This window comes from Geotrypetes seraphini, chromosome 1 (assembly GCF_902459505.1).
Source record: "Geotrypetes seraphini chromosome 1, aGeoSer1.1, whole genome shotgun sequence".
NCBI lineage: Eukaryota > Metazoa > Chordata > Amphibia > Gymnophiona > Dermophiidae > Geotrypetes > Geotrypetes seraphini.
In genome coordinates this window covers 489,212,518-489,229,127 of record NC_047084.1, presented here as the reverse complement: position 1 = coordinate 489,229,127, position 16,610 = coordinate 489,212,518, and the positions used below count along the sequence as shown (strand labels likewise).

The 16,610-nt window shown below is 47.2% G+C and overlaps 1 protein-coding gene across 1 annotated transcript in view; it reads right to left on the bottom strand.

The window, feature by feature from the left end:
- LOC117351350 (thioredoxin-like) overlaps positions 1–16,282 on the bottom strand; it is a 58,666-nt gene extending 42,384 nt beyond the window's left edge. The window contains exon 1 of the mRNA XM_033926540.1: positions 16,117–16,282. Coding sequence (XP_033782431.1) covers positions 16,117–16,140 — 24 coding nt within the window. The 5' untranslated portion in view covers positions 16,141–16,282. The remainder of the gene's footprint in view (positions 1–16,116) is intronic.
- Positions 16,283–16,610: the final 328 nt, after the last annotated feature.

Here is a 16,610-nt window from a genome sequence, read left to right as displayed (position 1 = left end):
GGGGTCCACATGCAGTCCGCCAGGTACTATTTTGAGGCCCTCGGTATGTTTATCATAATCACAAAAGTAAAATAAAACAATTTCTTGATCATATCTCTTTAGCTATAAATTACAATATTATTATTAAAACTTAGCCAAAAGGAAAGATTTATAAACTATAAAGAGTTTTACCTCATGCAAACTTGTCATTTCTTTAATAAGACATTAACTATTTTTTTCTGTGGCCCTCCAATCCAAAATGTGGCCCTGCAAAGGGTTTGAGTTTGAGACCACTGATTTAGAAGGTATGTTTCTAGAGAAATGGTACTGTAGTGAAGACCTGCTCAGGAGCAAAGGTTTAGTATGGGCCACACAGTGGCTGGAACAAGAGGAAATCACCAATTTAAGCCCATAGACACTACTAGACTCTGCATTAGCAAAATTTCAAGTGACGCCTGCTCATTCATTGCCAATGTCTTAAGAGTCTGATACTGATCCTGAACATGTCCCTACCTGTCAAGCATCCAGCTTTCAACCTGGACAATACTTAGCTTGCATATACAACAATTCTTGGTGGATTGGTCATGTATGTGAAATTTCAATGGAAGAATGCGACATCCTGGTTAATTTTTTCCATCCACGAGGTCCTGCACGGTCATTTCATTGGCCTCCCCGCAGAGACATATGCTGGATCCCTGAACAGCATATTATTGCAGGCCTTAATGCACCTATGAACACTTCATCAGGCAAACAGTATACTTATCCACAAGCTATTTTGGCAAACTGACCAGACTTTCAAAACCATGTGCAAGAAACTGAGTTAAAAGTTGAATTTATGCGATTTCCTGATCTTTGTCAGTATGTATGCGTACTTTAAATAAGTGTGGTTTTTGCACTTTTCTTTTTTGTCTTTAATAAAGCTTAGATATTTATATGGTACTAGTCTTTAAGCCCGTTACATTAACGGGTGCTAGAGATGTCTGTCTGTCTGTCTGGGTTTTTTTCTTTGTCTCTCTCTTCCTCCTCTGTTATGATCTTACATCTCTCTGTTCTTCCTCAGGGTCTCCCCCCCCCCCCCCTGTCTGCACCTCTCATAGTCCAGCATCTGCCTCCTGTCTTTCCCCTTTGGTCCAGACCTTTCTGTGTTTCTTCTGCTTACAACCCCCACCCCTTCTCTGCCTCTCTCTCCTTCCTTCCTCCCTATGTCCCCCTTACTGTCTTTCAGCCTTTGTCCCACCCCTCCCCTGAAGCCAGCCTGCCTGCGTCCCTCCTGCGCCCAAGCCTGGCCTATCTGCTGGCGATACTTCCTCCCCCCGGTCCGCTGCCACTCGCCGCCCTTGGCCGGCTTCCTGCCTCCTCCCAAGCAGACATTGACTCCGGCGTCACCCTGCCCTCTGGCGAGAAATCGACGGCTTGGCGATCGACCGCCGTGAGACTCGAGCCCTCCGCCATTTTAGGCGGGGACGACAGGGAGCGGCGCTTGGGCAGCGTTAACTCTTCATTTGTCCGCGCAGAGCCTGGTTACGGTGGCAAAGCCCTTTTATTTATATTTACTAAGCGGCGGACTTGGCCGCGCCACAGCGCTCGCGCCAGCTGAGAGGCTGAGGCGGGAAGACGCAGCCCGTCGCGAGCGCTGAATCCCCCTGTGGAGATGAAACTTTTTTGTCCTTCTCGCCTTGGGAGGACGATTGAGCCAGGAGGGAGGAGTCGCTGGCACACACGCCTCCAGCTAGCGCAGGCACCGTGAGGACTGGCACAGAAGCACACCTCACGGCGCCAGGAATTACAAAGTTTGAACAGCGCATGCGCGCTCTAGGGTTTTATTATTATAAGATTATCTGACTATTGGGAATGTCTTTCAGACAATGGATCAATAAATGATAAATATGTGGTCTCAGTCCATAAAGCAATGTTACTTACCGTAACAGTTGTTATCCTGGGACAGCAGGCAGCTATTCTCACTAGTGGGTGATGTCATTCGACAGAGCCCCAATACGGACATCTTGCAAGCATGTCTTGCTTGAAGAAACTCAGAAGTTTCGAGATGCCCGCACCGCGCATGCGCCAGTGCCTTCCCGCCCGATGGTCCGGGCATGTCTCCTCAGTTCAGGTAGCTAGCAGAGAAGCCAACCCAGGGGAGGTGGGTGGGACGTGAGAATAGCTGCCTGCTGTCCCTGGATAACAACTGTTACGGTAAGTAACATTGCTTTATCCCAGGACAAGCAGGCAGGTATTCTCACTAGTGGGTGACCTCCAAGCTAACCTCAATGGGATGGTGGGAGAGTTGGCAACTTAGGAGAACAAATTTTGTAACACTGTTTGGCCAAACTGTCCATCCCTTCTGGAGAAAGTATCCAGACAATAATGAGAGGTGAATGTATGAACCGAGGACCAAGTGGCAGCCTTACAAATCTCCTCAATCGGTGTCGATCTGAGGAAGGCTACAGAGGCTGCCATTGCTCTGACCTTATGGGCTGTGACCTTACAGGGAAGGGGTAATCCAGCCTGGGCATAGCAGAAAGAGATACAAGCTGCCATCCAGTTGGAGATGGTGCGCTTCGATACAGGTCGTCCCAACTTGTTTGGATCAAAGGAGACGAAAAGTTGAGGAGCAGTTCTGTGTGGTTTGGTGCGATCCAAGTAGAAAGCCAAAGCACGTTTACAGTCCAGAGTGTGAAGAGCTGATTCTCCAGGATGAGAATGAGGCTTTGGAAAAAACACTGGAAGCACAATGGATTGGTTGAGATGAAATTCAGAGACCACTTTAGGCAGGAATTTCGGATGAGTGCAGAGGACCACCTTGTCATGATGGAAGACTGTGAAAGGCGGATCCGCCACTAAGGCCTGAAGCTCACTGACTCTGCGAGCAGACGTGAGGGCCACTAGAAAAACCACTTTCCAAGTGAGAAACTTTAGCGGAGCCTTGTTGAGAGGCTCAAAAGGAGGTTTCATAAGCTGAGAAAGGACAACATTGAGATCCCAAACCACTGGAGGCGGTTTGAGAGGAGGATTGACATGAAAAAGTCCTTTCATAAATCTGGAAACCACAGGATGAGAAGAGAGAGGTTTCCCTTGTAGAGGCTGATGGAAAGCCGCAATAGCACTCAGGTGGACTCGTATAGATGTAGACTTGAGACCAGACTGAGACAGGTGTAGAAGATAGTCCAATACAGAGAATAGGGAGGCTCGCTGAGGCTCCTTGGAATTGGAAACACACCAGGAAGAAAATCTAGTCCACTTCTGGGAGTAGCATTGATGAATAGCAGGCTTCCGGGAAGCCTCTAAGACATCCCTCACCGCCTGGGAAAACTGGTGAGGAGTTACGTTGAGAGGAAACAAGCTGTCAGGTGGAGAGACTGCAGGTTGGGATGAAGCAGAGACCCCTGATGCTGAGTAAGCAGTGAAGGAAACACTGGAAGTAGGCACGGTTCCCTGCTGCTGAGTTGAAGGAGAAGGGAGAACCAATGTTGTCTGGGCCACCGAGGAGCTATCAGAATCATGGTGGCATGGTCGGACTTCAGCTTGACCAGAGTCTTTTGAATGAGAGGAAACGGAGGAAACGCATACATTAAGCGATTCCCCCAATCCAGCAGAAAAGCATCTGCCTCGAGGCGATGAGGATCGTAGATCCTGGAGCAAAATTGAGGCAGCTTGAAATTGTGGGGAGCTGCAAAGAGGTCTATCTGAGGCGTCCCCCACTGAGCGAAGATCTGATGAAGGGTCTTGGAATGGAGTGTCCATTTGTGAGGCTGGAGAAGACGACTCAGGTTGTCCGCCAAGACATTGTCCTTCCCCTGAATGTAGACAGCTCTGAGGAAGGCGTTGTGGCGAATCGCCCAATTCCAGACTCTGAGAGCTTCCTGGCAGAGGGAGGCCGAGCCCGTGCCCCCCTGCTTGTTGACATAATACATGGCGACCTGATTGTCGGTGCGAATGAGGACCACCATGTCGTGAAGCAGATGTTGAAAAGCTTGAAGAGCATTGAAGATGGCTCTGAGCTCCAGAAGATTGATTTGATGGAGTCGGTCCGCACTGGTCCAGAATCCCTGAGTGCGAAGACCATCCAGATGAGCTCCCCAGGCATAGGCCAAGGAATCGGTTGTGAGAACCTTCTGGTGGGGAGGAGTGTGAAACAGCAAACCTCTGGATAGATTCGAAGAGGTCATCCACCAATGTAGAGACTGCCGAAGAGCAGGAGTGACGATGATATGTCGAGACAACGGATCTGACACCTGAATCCATTGAGAAGCCAGGGTCCACTGAGGAATTCTGAGATTGAGCCTGGCAAATGGCGTCACATGAACTGTAGAGGCCATGTGGCCCAGGAGGACCATCATGTGTCTCGCTGAGATGGACTGGCGAGAAGACACAGACTGGCAGAGATGAAGAAGAGCATCCATGCGCTGAGGAGGAAGGAACGCTCTGAGGCAAATGGTATCCAGGACCGCCTCGATGAAGGGGAGAGACTGGGTAGGTTGTAGATGAGATTTGGGAAAGTTGATCTCGAATCCCAAACTCTGCAGGAACCGAATGTGGACAGGGTCGCCGAGATGACCCCTGAGGCCGAGGGAGCCTTGATCAGCCAGTCGTCGAGGTAGGGAAATACCTGAAGACCTTGGTTCCGTAGTACCGCAGCCACCAGCACCAGACACTTCGTGAAGATTCTGGGGGACGAAGACAGGCCGAACGGAAGCACTCGATACTGTAGATGGAGATGTCCCACCCGAAATCTGAGGAACTTGCGAGAGGCCGGATGAATGGGAATGTGAGTGTAGGCCTCCTTGAGATCCAGAGAGCATAACCAGTCGTTCTGCTTGAGGAGGGGGTAGAGAGACGCGAGTGTCAGCATGCGAAACCTCTCTTTGACTAGGAATTTGTTGAGGGCCCTGAGGTCCAAAATGGGTCGCAGGTCGCCCGACTTCTTCGGGACAAGGAAGTACCGGGAGTAAAACCCCTGGTTCAGTTGGTCCGTTGGAACCGGCTCCACGGCACGAAGCCGGAGCAAAGCCTGAGCTTCCTGAAGAAGAAGAGCGGTCTGAGTCAAGTTGGAAGGATACTCTCTTGGAGGGTGGTCCGGAGGGACCCGATGGAAATGAAGAGAGTATCCTTCCCTGATTATAGTAAGGACCCAGAGGTCGGTTGTTATGGCCTCCCAGCGATGATAAAAATGATGGAGGCACCCTCCGATGGGAAAAACAGAGATAGGCAGAACGAGGTTGGTTATGCCCTCGACGAGACAGTCAAAAAGGCTGAGTGGCCTTAGGGACAGCAGGCGACTGAGACTTAGGCTGACCCTTCTGAGGAGGCTGACGCTTCGCCGGTTGCCTCGCAGGTGGAGCTTGCCTCGGCTGGTAACGCCGCTGATAGATCAACGGCGGACGAGAAGGTCGAGACTGCTGAGGTTTAGGCTTCGGCCTAAGAATGGATTGGAAGGACTTTTCATGATCAGACAACTTCTTCGTGACAGTCTCGATGGATTCGTCAAAAAGATCCGCCCCAGCACACAGGACATTCGCCAGGCGGTCCTAAAGATTGGGGTCCATATCAATGGTCCGCAACCAGGCCAAACGACGCATCACTACCGAGCAGGCCGCTGCTCGGGCAGAGAGCTCGAACGCGTCATAGGCAGACTGCATAAGTTGGGAAGCAACCACTTCCTCAAACTCGAACCGAGCCTGGGACTCGATGTATGGTGTGAATTTCCGAAGCACAGGCAGAAAAAATTCCAAGTAGGCTGCAAAGTGGAAATTGTAATTCAGGACTCAGGACGTCATCATAGAATTCTGATAGATGCGTCGACCAAACTTATCCATTGTTCTGCCCTCGCGACCCAGAGGCACCGAAGCATAGACCTGGCCAGGATGAGACCGCTTGAGCGAGGATTCGACCAGGAGGGACTGGTGAGAAAGCTGAGGACCCTCGAAGCCCTTATGATGCACCGTGCGGTACCGAGCATCCAATTTTCCAGGGACCGCAGGGATAGAGTAAGGAGACTCGAAGCACCTCATGAAAGTCTGGTCGAGGAGCTTGTGCAGAGGAAGGCGCAAGGACTTGGCCGGAGGACGAGGCAAGTGCATGGTATCGAGGTACTCCTTGGAGTATCGAGACCCAGCATCGAGGGTAATGTCCATGTCATCCGCCATCTGTCTGAGGAAGGAGGAAAAAGACAGTTGGTCCGCCGTAGCCGGTTTACGAGAAGGACTAGAAGAAGACGAGGCTTCGGGCTCCATAGAGGCCTGTGAGCAACAGGGCGAGTAGAAAACCTCGGGGTCCTCGAACTCCGGGCCCGGAGGAGGAGACCCAGCCGAAGCAGCATACCCCATCCGAGGCAATTTCTTCTGAGGCGAGACGGTCGAGTGTTGAGAGGAATGCCTCGAAGAGTATCTGGATCGATGCCCCTCTCGATGCCTGGAAGGGGATCGAGCCTGTCTGTGAGAAACCTGGTCAGACGCCTCCAAGGAGCAGATTGGACTCGATGTTGTCGATCGCAGAGGTGGAAGAGTCGATGCCTCCCCCGACACCGCCCAAGCTTGATAGGGGGTTCGGAAGAACTAGTCCTGCTTCCTGCTATGCCCAGGACTGGGAGGCCTCGAAGGTGGACGCCACACTGAGTCATGGGGCGGGGTAACAGGTTCCAATGGAGGCAAATCGCTAAACGAGGTTTTCCTCGAGGGGATAGGCTCCAAGGGGGGCATATCACTAAGGGAGGCCTTCCTCGAGGGGATCGGTTCCAAAGGAGGCATAGCACTAACCGAAGACCTCCTCGAGGACCCGGACACCGCTCGCCGCTCCTCCTCGCCGAGCAACGAGGTCGTGCGGCGCGGCGGAGAAGGAGGGGGCGGTCCGCCCCTCGGAACCGGAAGGTAACCCTGGATCGAGGCAATCAGCCGGGGTCCCATGGTTTGCATGAGTTCCACAAACTGAGCCTCCAGAAGGGACTTCAACGAAGCCGATATGGAGGGATCCGCACCAAAAGGAGGCCCTTCCGCACGGTCTCCGCGCTCTTTCGGTGTCGCGTGCTTCTGCTTGCCAGCCTTTGGCACTTTAAGCACCACCGGTGGAACTGTAGGTGTCGATACCTGCTCCGAGGAGACGGAGGAAGGCACCGGCACCGAAGTCGAGGCTGAAACCGGCGGGAAACGATGCCGGTTTCAGGAGGCCCAAAGCAGCCGGGGAGGCAGCGGGCTTCGCCAATGGAGTCGAAGCACCAGTCGATGTCGATGTCGAAGCTGAAGGATCCAACGAAGCTTCCATCTTGAACATGGACTCCCACAGCAGACAGCGGCGCTTAAACGCTCTCGCCATCAAAGTGGAGCAAGGCCGGCACGATCTCGGGAAGTGATCCGGTCCCAGACACTGTAAGCAGCATCGATGAGGGTCCGTGAGCGAAATCGCGCGCTGGCACTTGCTACACTTTTTAAAACCGGTAATCGGCCGGGACATAGGCCGGAAAAGCTCCGCCGCAAGGTCGAAGGCGCGGGGCCCCAGCCACGCGGCCGACCCGGTGTCGGAAGAAAAAATTTTTATTATTTTTTTTTTTAAAGAAATCAAAGAAAGAAACAAATGCACAGGAGAGCCAAAAGAACTCAACCCGCGGCAAAACAGAAGGCAAAAACGAGATTCAATGGGCGCAAAATTGAAGATAGACTTCTCAGCTCCGCGGAAGAAAAAGAACTGAGGAGACACGCCCGGACCATCGGGCGGGAAGGCACTGGCGCATGCGCGGTGCGGGCATCTCGAAACTTCTGAGTTTCTTCAAGCAAGACATGCTTGTAAGATGTCTGTATCGGGGCTCTGTCGGATGACATCACCCACTAGTGAGAATACCTGCCTGCTTGTCCTGGGATAATACACTTGTCATGATTTTCATGACCAGTGGCAGTGGGTCTATGAAAATGCAGGGATACAAGGAAGGGGATCATAAAACAGTAACAATCTGAACTTAACTGTGAAACTTCATGTACCTTGTTCATTTGCATACAACATGGTTTGTGTTAAACATGACTCTTTTCAATATTAGTCACTTCTATCTAAAACACTATTCTCTATACTCTTTTTTAAAATCTCTAATCTTATAAAGCTATATGGTGCCTGTTTACATATTGCGGCTCCATATACACTGTAAAGAGATTATTGGTCTAATACTAATATACACTTCATTATATATGTTTATGTATATATATATATATATATATATATAAATATATATTAATTCTTTGTTTTTTCATTTGTATGGACCTTCGGATATTAACTGGACTATAAATAATGCCCAGCAATCTCTTGCTTTCATCAGTCCACTTTATTGTTTATTTACTCAAAACTCTAAAATTCATTTAATTTCATACTTATTCTTAATTTCATAACTATTTCTTCATTGTATTTCATTTTAGTTTACTTCATTTCCTTACTTAATGTCTTTTTCTTCTAATTTAATCTTATTAATTAGCTACTGCTTTGACTTGGTCTAAGTCAAAACGTATAAGTGCCGACTAGGTAACCTGTTAAAACTTTTGGTTATACCTGCTGTATGACTATGTCTAGGTCAGCCTACTTCCCGCCCTTTCCCCTCCTCTAAAAACGCCTCTTTTCGCTCTAGATGTTTGGAGGCAAGGGAAAGACCTAAGCTGGTTTTAGACACATCTAAAACCAGCTTTATTTATCAGTACTTGGACAATCTGACTTTTTGATCATCCAGATATTGATTTAGGCCACTTTTTAGACGTGTTGTTTTTTTTTTTTTTTAATTATGAGCCCCTTAGGCTATAAGTGGTATATAAATACTACAATAAAATAAAAAATAAAAAAAATAGTTTACAACATATCTTAGGAGCATCCTTACCTTAACACTTAGGGCTCCTTTTACGAAGCCGCGTTAGCGGTTTTACGCGCGTAATAGCGCGTGCTAATTTGCTGGCCGCGCTAGCCGCTTCTGCCTCCTCTTGAGCAGGTGGCAGTTCTTCAGCTAGCGTGGGGGTTAGCACGTAATAAAAAGTCACGTGCGATAAAGCCTCTAACGCGCCTATGTAAAAAGAGCCCTTAAAAAAACATTTTAATCTATACTGGATGTACTATTTAAACTAGACAATACTTTCTCCAGGAATCTCAGACACTCTACTTGTGTTGACTCCACTATAGAATAATCCACAATTCTGGATGGATTGTCAGAAAAAATTTGGGGCTTCTTGGGCTCAATGTGGTATTTGAACTGTCACAGATGCACTGATTGATAACAGGCTTGTATCCTTTACCCATTTATGTAAGCAATTTGGACTCTTTTTTTCACAATGTTTTTGTTGGACTCATTTGATTCATCTAACTCATACTGCTATTAAAAAAAAAAACCAAAACTATACCTCAATTCATTTGGAACCTGGTCTAAATTTCTTTTCTAGAAGATCACAAAGTTTGATCAATTAGTGCCTCTTTACTTTATAAACTACCATGTTCAACTACAAATCTTGTTAATTCTGGAGGTTTGAAAACTATCTGGAATCAAGAACTAACGGAAAATATTTGACTAACATCAATACATTTGATGAAATCTACCTCACTTCATCAATCCATGTTCTTTAATGCTCAGAAAATTATTTGGCTCCTGTTAAACTATACAAATATCTCCATAAATGACCCTACAGTATGTGTTGGAATTGTGGTAAAATTATGGGCACTCTTGATCATAAACTCTTTCATTGCCCTCTAGTTTTTAAATTCTGGCAACAAATTTGGCAATTTATTACAGAAATTCTATATGCGGTATATCTACTCCGTAGACTTATGCTCAACTCTTCATCAACAAAATTTTCTGATGACAAAGATGGGAGATTGTGAAAAACTCTTTGGCTAAATGATAGCTGAAGCCTGACAAACTATAACCAAATGTTAGAAGCACACCTCTCAATTATACTTTTGTTTTTAGTGGAACTTCTTATGTAAGGTGTATAAGTATGAAAGCATTATAGTGGAAAAAGCTGGTTACGCCTTTGGTCCCTGCTTGAAAGATTATGTTAATAACATTTGTTAATCATCCCTCCTTGACTACTGTAACATCATCTACCTGGGTATCCCACAAAAAACAGAAAAAAAATTGAGATTAGTACAAAACACCGCTGTTCGCTTAATCTTCGGACTGAGAAAAAAGACCACATCAGCCCCTACTACAAAAAACTACACTGGTTACCAGTAGAAGCGCGAATACTATTCAAATTTGCAAGTATCTGTTTCAAACAAGTCTGGGGACTAGCACCTTCCTACCTGCAAACTCACTTCATTCTGCACAACCCCACACGAACAACCAGAAACAAAAACATCTTTGCCTACCCAAAGATCTCAGGCTGCAGATACAAATCCTTCCTGGATAGAACCTTCATGTTCCAAGCGAATAGACAACAAGTCTGGTTGCGAAACTGCATAAATGAACCCAAACTGACTTACAATGCATTCCGAAAAGCAATAAAAACCGTCCTATTCGACAAATTCATTGACTAAAACAGACCACCCTTAAACTAAACAAACCCCCTGTAAACACTATTCAATCTCTCAGGAAGCTCCAATTTTCATGTATTTTTTACGCATGGAACTTAAATTAGTATGTACCTTGTTTATGTAACTTTTCTATTTTAGGCTCCTTATCATTTGGTGACTGTCCAGCCTTCTTTCAATGTGAACCGCCTTGAAGTCGCCTGACTATGGCGGTATAGAAAAATAAAGTTATTGTTATTATTATTATTAATGTTAAGTGACATAATATATCTATTTGTTGTGCTATCACTGATTCCAATCTGTTTTATTGGGTGGGGTTAGGGGGACCAGGTGGGTGAGGGACATATTGTCCATTGAATGTGGTTTAAGTTCCCTTCTAGTGCATTGGGACTCAGGGCCCGATTCCTAAAACTTAAGGTTACCTTTAACATGCTCGTTAAACCGGTTCCAGCCAGTTTAACGTGCATGTATTTTAGTGGCAGATTATCAAAATGGCTTACCATGGTCTTTTCCGAGTTTTCTAGCAGTCTCCGATACTGCCATTCAAAATGTAGTACAACGAAGTTATTAATATTAAAATGAACACTCCAAGGGATTCTCGCTAATCGCAGAGTGATTCTCTAACCTCACTGTGCCACATTTGCGGCCAAAATCTGCCAACAGGTCTGAGCTGTCGTAGCCTTACTTTCTGATCAGTGACTGAGTGCTGATTGGCTCAGGCACTGACAGGAAAGTAAGATTTGACAGCTCAGACACTCTTCCCCCAACACACACACAAATTAAAATAAAAAAACAAACCCCAAATTGAAGATCAGCAGGGAGATACCCACTCTCTCCTGCCATACATGGTATGGTTCCCTAGATCACAAACAAGAAAGGCTTCACTAGATCACAAACAAAAACAAGGGTACTCAATTTCAGGGGCACTGACTTCGCATGCATGGGAGATTTCGTCTACCAGACGCTGCAGGTTCAAGAAGTAACTGATAATGTGGAAACTATGTGGACAACCTTAAAATCGATCCTTCATGAGGCAACTATCCGCTACATAAAATCGGTATCCAAACAACAAAGAAAAAGGAAACCCCAATGGTTCACAGATGAGGTATCATACCTCGTCAAGGAGAAGAAAAAAGCATTTCTATCATACAAACGCATGGGGGGAAAAAGAAACAAACATTGAATACAGGACAAAGTCTGCAGCGGTCAAAACAGCAGTCAGGGAGGCCAAACTTCATATGGAAGAAACTCTAGCGAAGAACATCAAGAAAGGGGACAAATCCTTCTTCAGATACATTAGCGACAGAAAAAGGAGCACAAACGGGATAGTACGCCTTAGAACGCCAGACGAGAATTATGTGGAAACTGACTCCGATAAAGCCGAACTACTGAATGATTACTTCTGTTCAGTCTTTACCTGCGAGGCACCAGGGCACGGGCCTTGGCTGAATGCAAAACAAAGCATGGATGACCCATTTCAGAAGTTTGAGTTCACACCAGCTGATGTTTACCAAGAACTGTCAAGACTCAAGGTGAACAAAGCCATGGGACCGGACAATCTGCACCCAAGAGTGCTCAGAGAGCTGTGCGATGTTTTGGCGGAACCGTTAGCCGTGCTCTTCAATCTCTCCCTAAGTACGGGGAGGGTCCCCCTGGACTGGAAAACTGCCAATGTTGTTCCTCTGCACAAAAAGGGTTGCAGAGCGGAGGCTGCGAATTACAGACCAGTAAGTCTCACATCAATAGTGTGTAAACTCATGGAAACTCTACTTAAAGGGAAATTAGACACGATATTGGATGAGGGGAATCTGAGGGATCCCTGTCAACATGGATTCACTAGGGGCAGGTCATGCCAATCCAATCTTATCAGCTTCTTTGACTGGGTGACAGGAAAGCTAGACTCAGGAGAGTCTCTGGACATAGTGTACTTGGATTTCAGTAAAGCGTTTGACAGTGTCCCACACCGTAGACTATTAAACAAGATGAAATCGATGGGGTTAGGTGAGAAACTAACAGCATGGGTCAATGATTGGCTGAGTGGAAGACTTCAGAGGGTGGTGGTCAATGGCACCCTCTCTGAGACATCGGAGGTGACTAGCGGAGTGCCGCAGGGCTCAGTCCTGGGACCATCCCTTTTTAACATATTCATAAGGGACTTGACCCGAGGGCTTCAGGGAAAAGTAGCGCTGTTTGCCGACGACGCCAAACTGTGTAATATAGTAGGTGAAAGCGATCTCACGGATGGTATGGCGCAGGATCTGATCAAGTTGGAAAACTGGTCCTCAACATGGCAGCTGGGCTTCAACGCAAAGAAGTGTAAGGTGATGCATCTCGGCAGCAGAAATCCATGCAGAACATACACCTTGAATGGAGAAACACTAGCTATGACCTCAGAAGAACGGGACTTGGGAGTAATCATCAGTGCAGACATGAAGGCTGCCAAACAAATAGAGAAGGCCTCATCCAAGGCAAGGCGGATGATGGGATGTATCAATAGAAGCTTCGTCAGCCGTAAACCTGAAGTCATAATGCCACTGTACAGAACCATGGTGAGACCTCATCTGGAGTACTGTGTGCAATTCTGGAGGCCACATTACCGTAAAGATGTACTTCGAGCTGAGTCAGTCCAGCGAATGGCCACTAGGATGGTCTCCGGACTCAAGGGTCTCTCATACGAGGAAAGACTGGGCAAGTTGCAGCTCTACTCTCTAGAGGAGCACAAGGAGAGGGGTGACATGATTGAGACGTTTAAGTACATCACAGGTCGTTTCGAGGTAGAAAACGACATATTCTTTCCTAAGGGACCTTCAGTCACAAGGGGGCACCCGCTCAAACTCAGAGGAGGGAGATTTGATGGTGACACCAGGAAGTATTTCTTTACAGAGAGGGATCAATGGAACAAACTACCGGTGCAGGTGATCAAGGCCACTAGCGTGCTCGACTTTAAGAATAAATGGGACATCCACGTGGGATCTCTACGTGGGTCGAGCAGCACTCTGACTTAATGGGGTGGGACAGTAGAGTGGGCAGACTTGATGGGCTATAGCCCTTTTCTGCCGTCATCTTTCTATGTTTCTATGTTTCTATATTGCACAATCAGCTGACAAAGTTGCACAATCACCCGACTCTACCCCCACCCCCATCAGGAGAGATGCCCACTCTTTCCTGTCATTACCCCCCCCACCCCCCCAACAACTCCCCCCGTGTCTCTGACTCTACACATACACCCACAACAAGAGAGATGCCCACTCTCTCCTACCATAGCCCAACCTCTTCCCCTCTCGACAACTCCCCTCATGCCAACTCTACACACACACACACACATACTCCAATGACCCCCCACCCCCACCCCCACCCCACCCCTCCCTACCTTATTCAGAATGCTGGCCGGAGGGACACCTACCTGCTCCGGCTAGAAAATGGAGGGCTTTCCCTTCCCATTGCATCCTGGGATGCGCAGGGGAGGGGGCCTAAGACTCTGATTGGCCCAGATTGCTTAAGACTCCTAGTGTTAAGTGCCCATCAAAAAAGGGACAACATCTATATAAATTGCTCCACTGAACTTATCACTACCCAACATTCTTTTCTAGATGTGGTGGGGTTGTGACCGAGTGTACATATTCTGGGAAGCCATATAATGTGAGATCCAAAATAACTTACATGTTTCACTTCACCTTACCCCCTCCCCTTTGTTTATGCCTGTTGGAGAAATGGGGGAGATAAAGATGCGACTAACACTCCCAAGAGGTAAACAGCACATTGTCGTCATGCTGCCAGTTTAACTAGTCTACTTTTGGAAGAGCAGCCCTCGCTGACTTTTTGGAAAACTAAACTACAGGACACTGCAATTCTGGAATCACTCACCAATAAAAGGGGGAAAGCGGCTTATGACAAAATTTGGAACCACTGGTGGACCTGGCTGCGATTATCAGCCTGAGACTTTGATGGGTGTGTGGAGAAGGGATACTTTGTGAAGAATGGCTTCCTCTCTGGGACTTCTGGGAGATGGACATGGAGGAGAGATTTCTTTAGTAACATGGACATGTTATTGTGTTTATGTTTATTCAAATTTGATATACCGCTGAATTTTACAGAGTTCTCAGCGGCTTACATATCTTTTACAGGTACTTCAAGCATTTTCCCTATCTGTCCCAGTGGGCTCACAATCAACCTAATGTACCTAGGGCAGTGGAGGATTAAGTGACTTGCCTGGGGTCACAGGGAGCAGCGTGTAGTACTCCTTGGGATAATCTTCTATTTTAGGTTGTTGAGGGATTTTTCTTACCACTGGGATCTCCACCCCGTCCCATTCACGCGAGTTTTGTCCTCAACCACGCAAGCCTCGAACACTTTTCTTTGAGGCTTGCACAGATGAGGACAGAGCTGGCAGAAATGGGCCAGAGACAGCTCACGGTGGCAGGGATGGAGACAGATCCTGCGGGGACAAATTTGTCCCTGTGTCAATCTCCATTAAAAACACACATGCCTACATCAGCTTTCTTGAAAACTGTTCTCTTTCATTAAGGCTAACAATAGGTGCATTCTTCCAGGCTAGTTTGGTAAGATCCCAAACAGTTCACAACTTGAAGCTTCATAAACTACAGCTAAAAGACGTACAAAAGACTGCACTGATGCCCTATGTATAGGGACTTCTCGTCAGTTGTTCTCCTGGTAGTTCCAGATTCCACTAGCACATCCTTTGGTCATTAGGCTAGTCGATAAGCAGGGTGCCATGCCTGGCTATCTTTGGCTGCAACCACACCAAAGTGCTATGGATTCCTACCGAGCAGAAACTAAAGCACCTAGCCAACCCCACTCATCTTCAATGGGAAAACAAAAGAACTTAAGCGTTATAGGATAGGAGTAAAATTTTTGCATTATTAGATTTAAGTATAATTAGAAGGTAATCACTCTCTCAAACTGAAAAAAAAAAAAAAATAGGAGATGATACTCCAATCTACCCATGAAGAACAGTAGCAATCCTACAGGTTTTACAGTATTTCCCTAACCCACTGGAAACATAATCATTTCTTAACTGTACACTGTCTTATGGGAATGGTGCTCTGTACCCATCTCCATCTAAGCTTAATAACTATGGTGTATTCTGGATTTTCTTTTCAGAACGTTAAGCTCTATGGAACTCCAGTCAGTCTCTCTTATGTACGGTATAGTTATTATTGGGTTGTTTTTCCCATATGTACAGTATAGTAGAATTTCTGGTATTGAAATTTTAATAGAGATTCTTGGACCAAAAAAAAACAACAACCCAAAACCCAGCTCTTCTAAGCGGCTGCGGCAGTCACCCCCATTGGTCGCCCCCGTCTCCCAGCAACGCATTGTGTATGGTTGAAGCGAGCTCTCAAGCAACTTGATTTAAAAACGTTTAAACATACAAAAAGTTTTCCATGCAGTGTCTCGTCTCTCTCTCCCTCACCCCCTCCCCCCTCCCCTACAATAACCCGCCTGCAACCGCACACTGCCAAAGTCCTCCTATTTTTGGAAGTCAGCAAATTCTCTTTAGTCTTATCAAGTCGGGGCAGGTCCGCGCCTGGCAACATCACTTAGGGCGAGGCGCGTTGCTGCAACTGTCCCATACAGAGCCGAGCTTGGTGGAGGCGCCGTGGAGGGCACGAAAGGAGGGACGCGTCAAAGGCTTACCTCGGTGCGGATCTGACAGACCATGTTGCCGGAGGACGGGCGAGGAGCCCCTTCTGCTGAACGGTGGGGTGGATGGAAGTGTGCAGAGAGCTGGAGCGGCAGCCGCCGGTATGCGCTGGGCACGAGGAGATGTTTGAGAAGAGCAGAGGACCCAAGCCGAGGCGCGAGCCTGCTGAGACAGGCTCTGATTGGTTCCTGTATGCTGAAGGGGCGGGGCCGCCCGCGGCATGCTGCGCCTACCTGGCTGTCAGGCGCGGTTATGCTTCACCCCCCCCCCCCCCCATCCCAGTTTCTTTTTAGGGTTTTTTTATTTATTTATTTTATTCACTCCCTGAAACTGTTTTATTTATTTATTTATTTTATTCACTCCCTGAAAGCCATGAGGATTTCTTTTTTGTTTTCCTCAATAAATATTTTAGACCTCACAACCCCTTCACATTAGTCCTTCCCAAAAATAGACTTTATTTCTCGTTGTGATATCGAGGTTAGAGGTG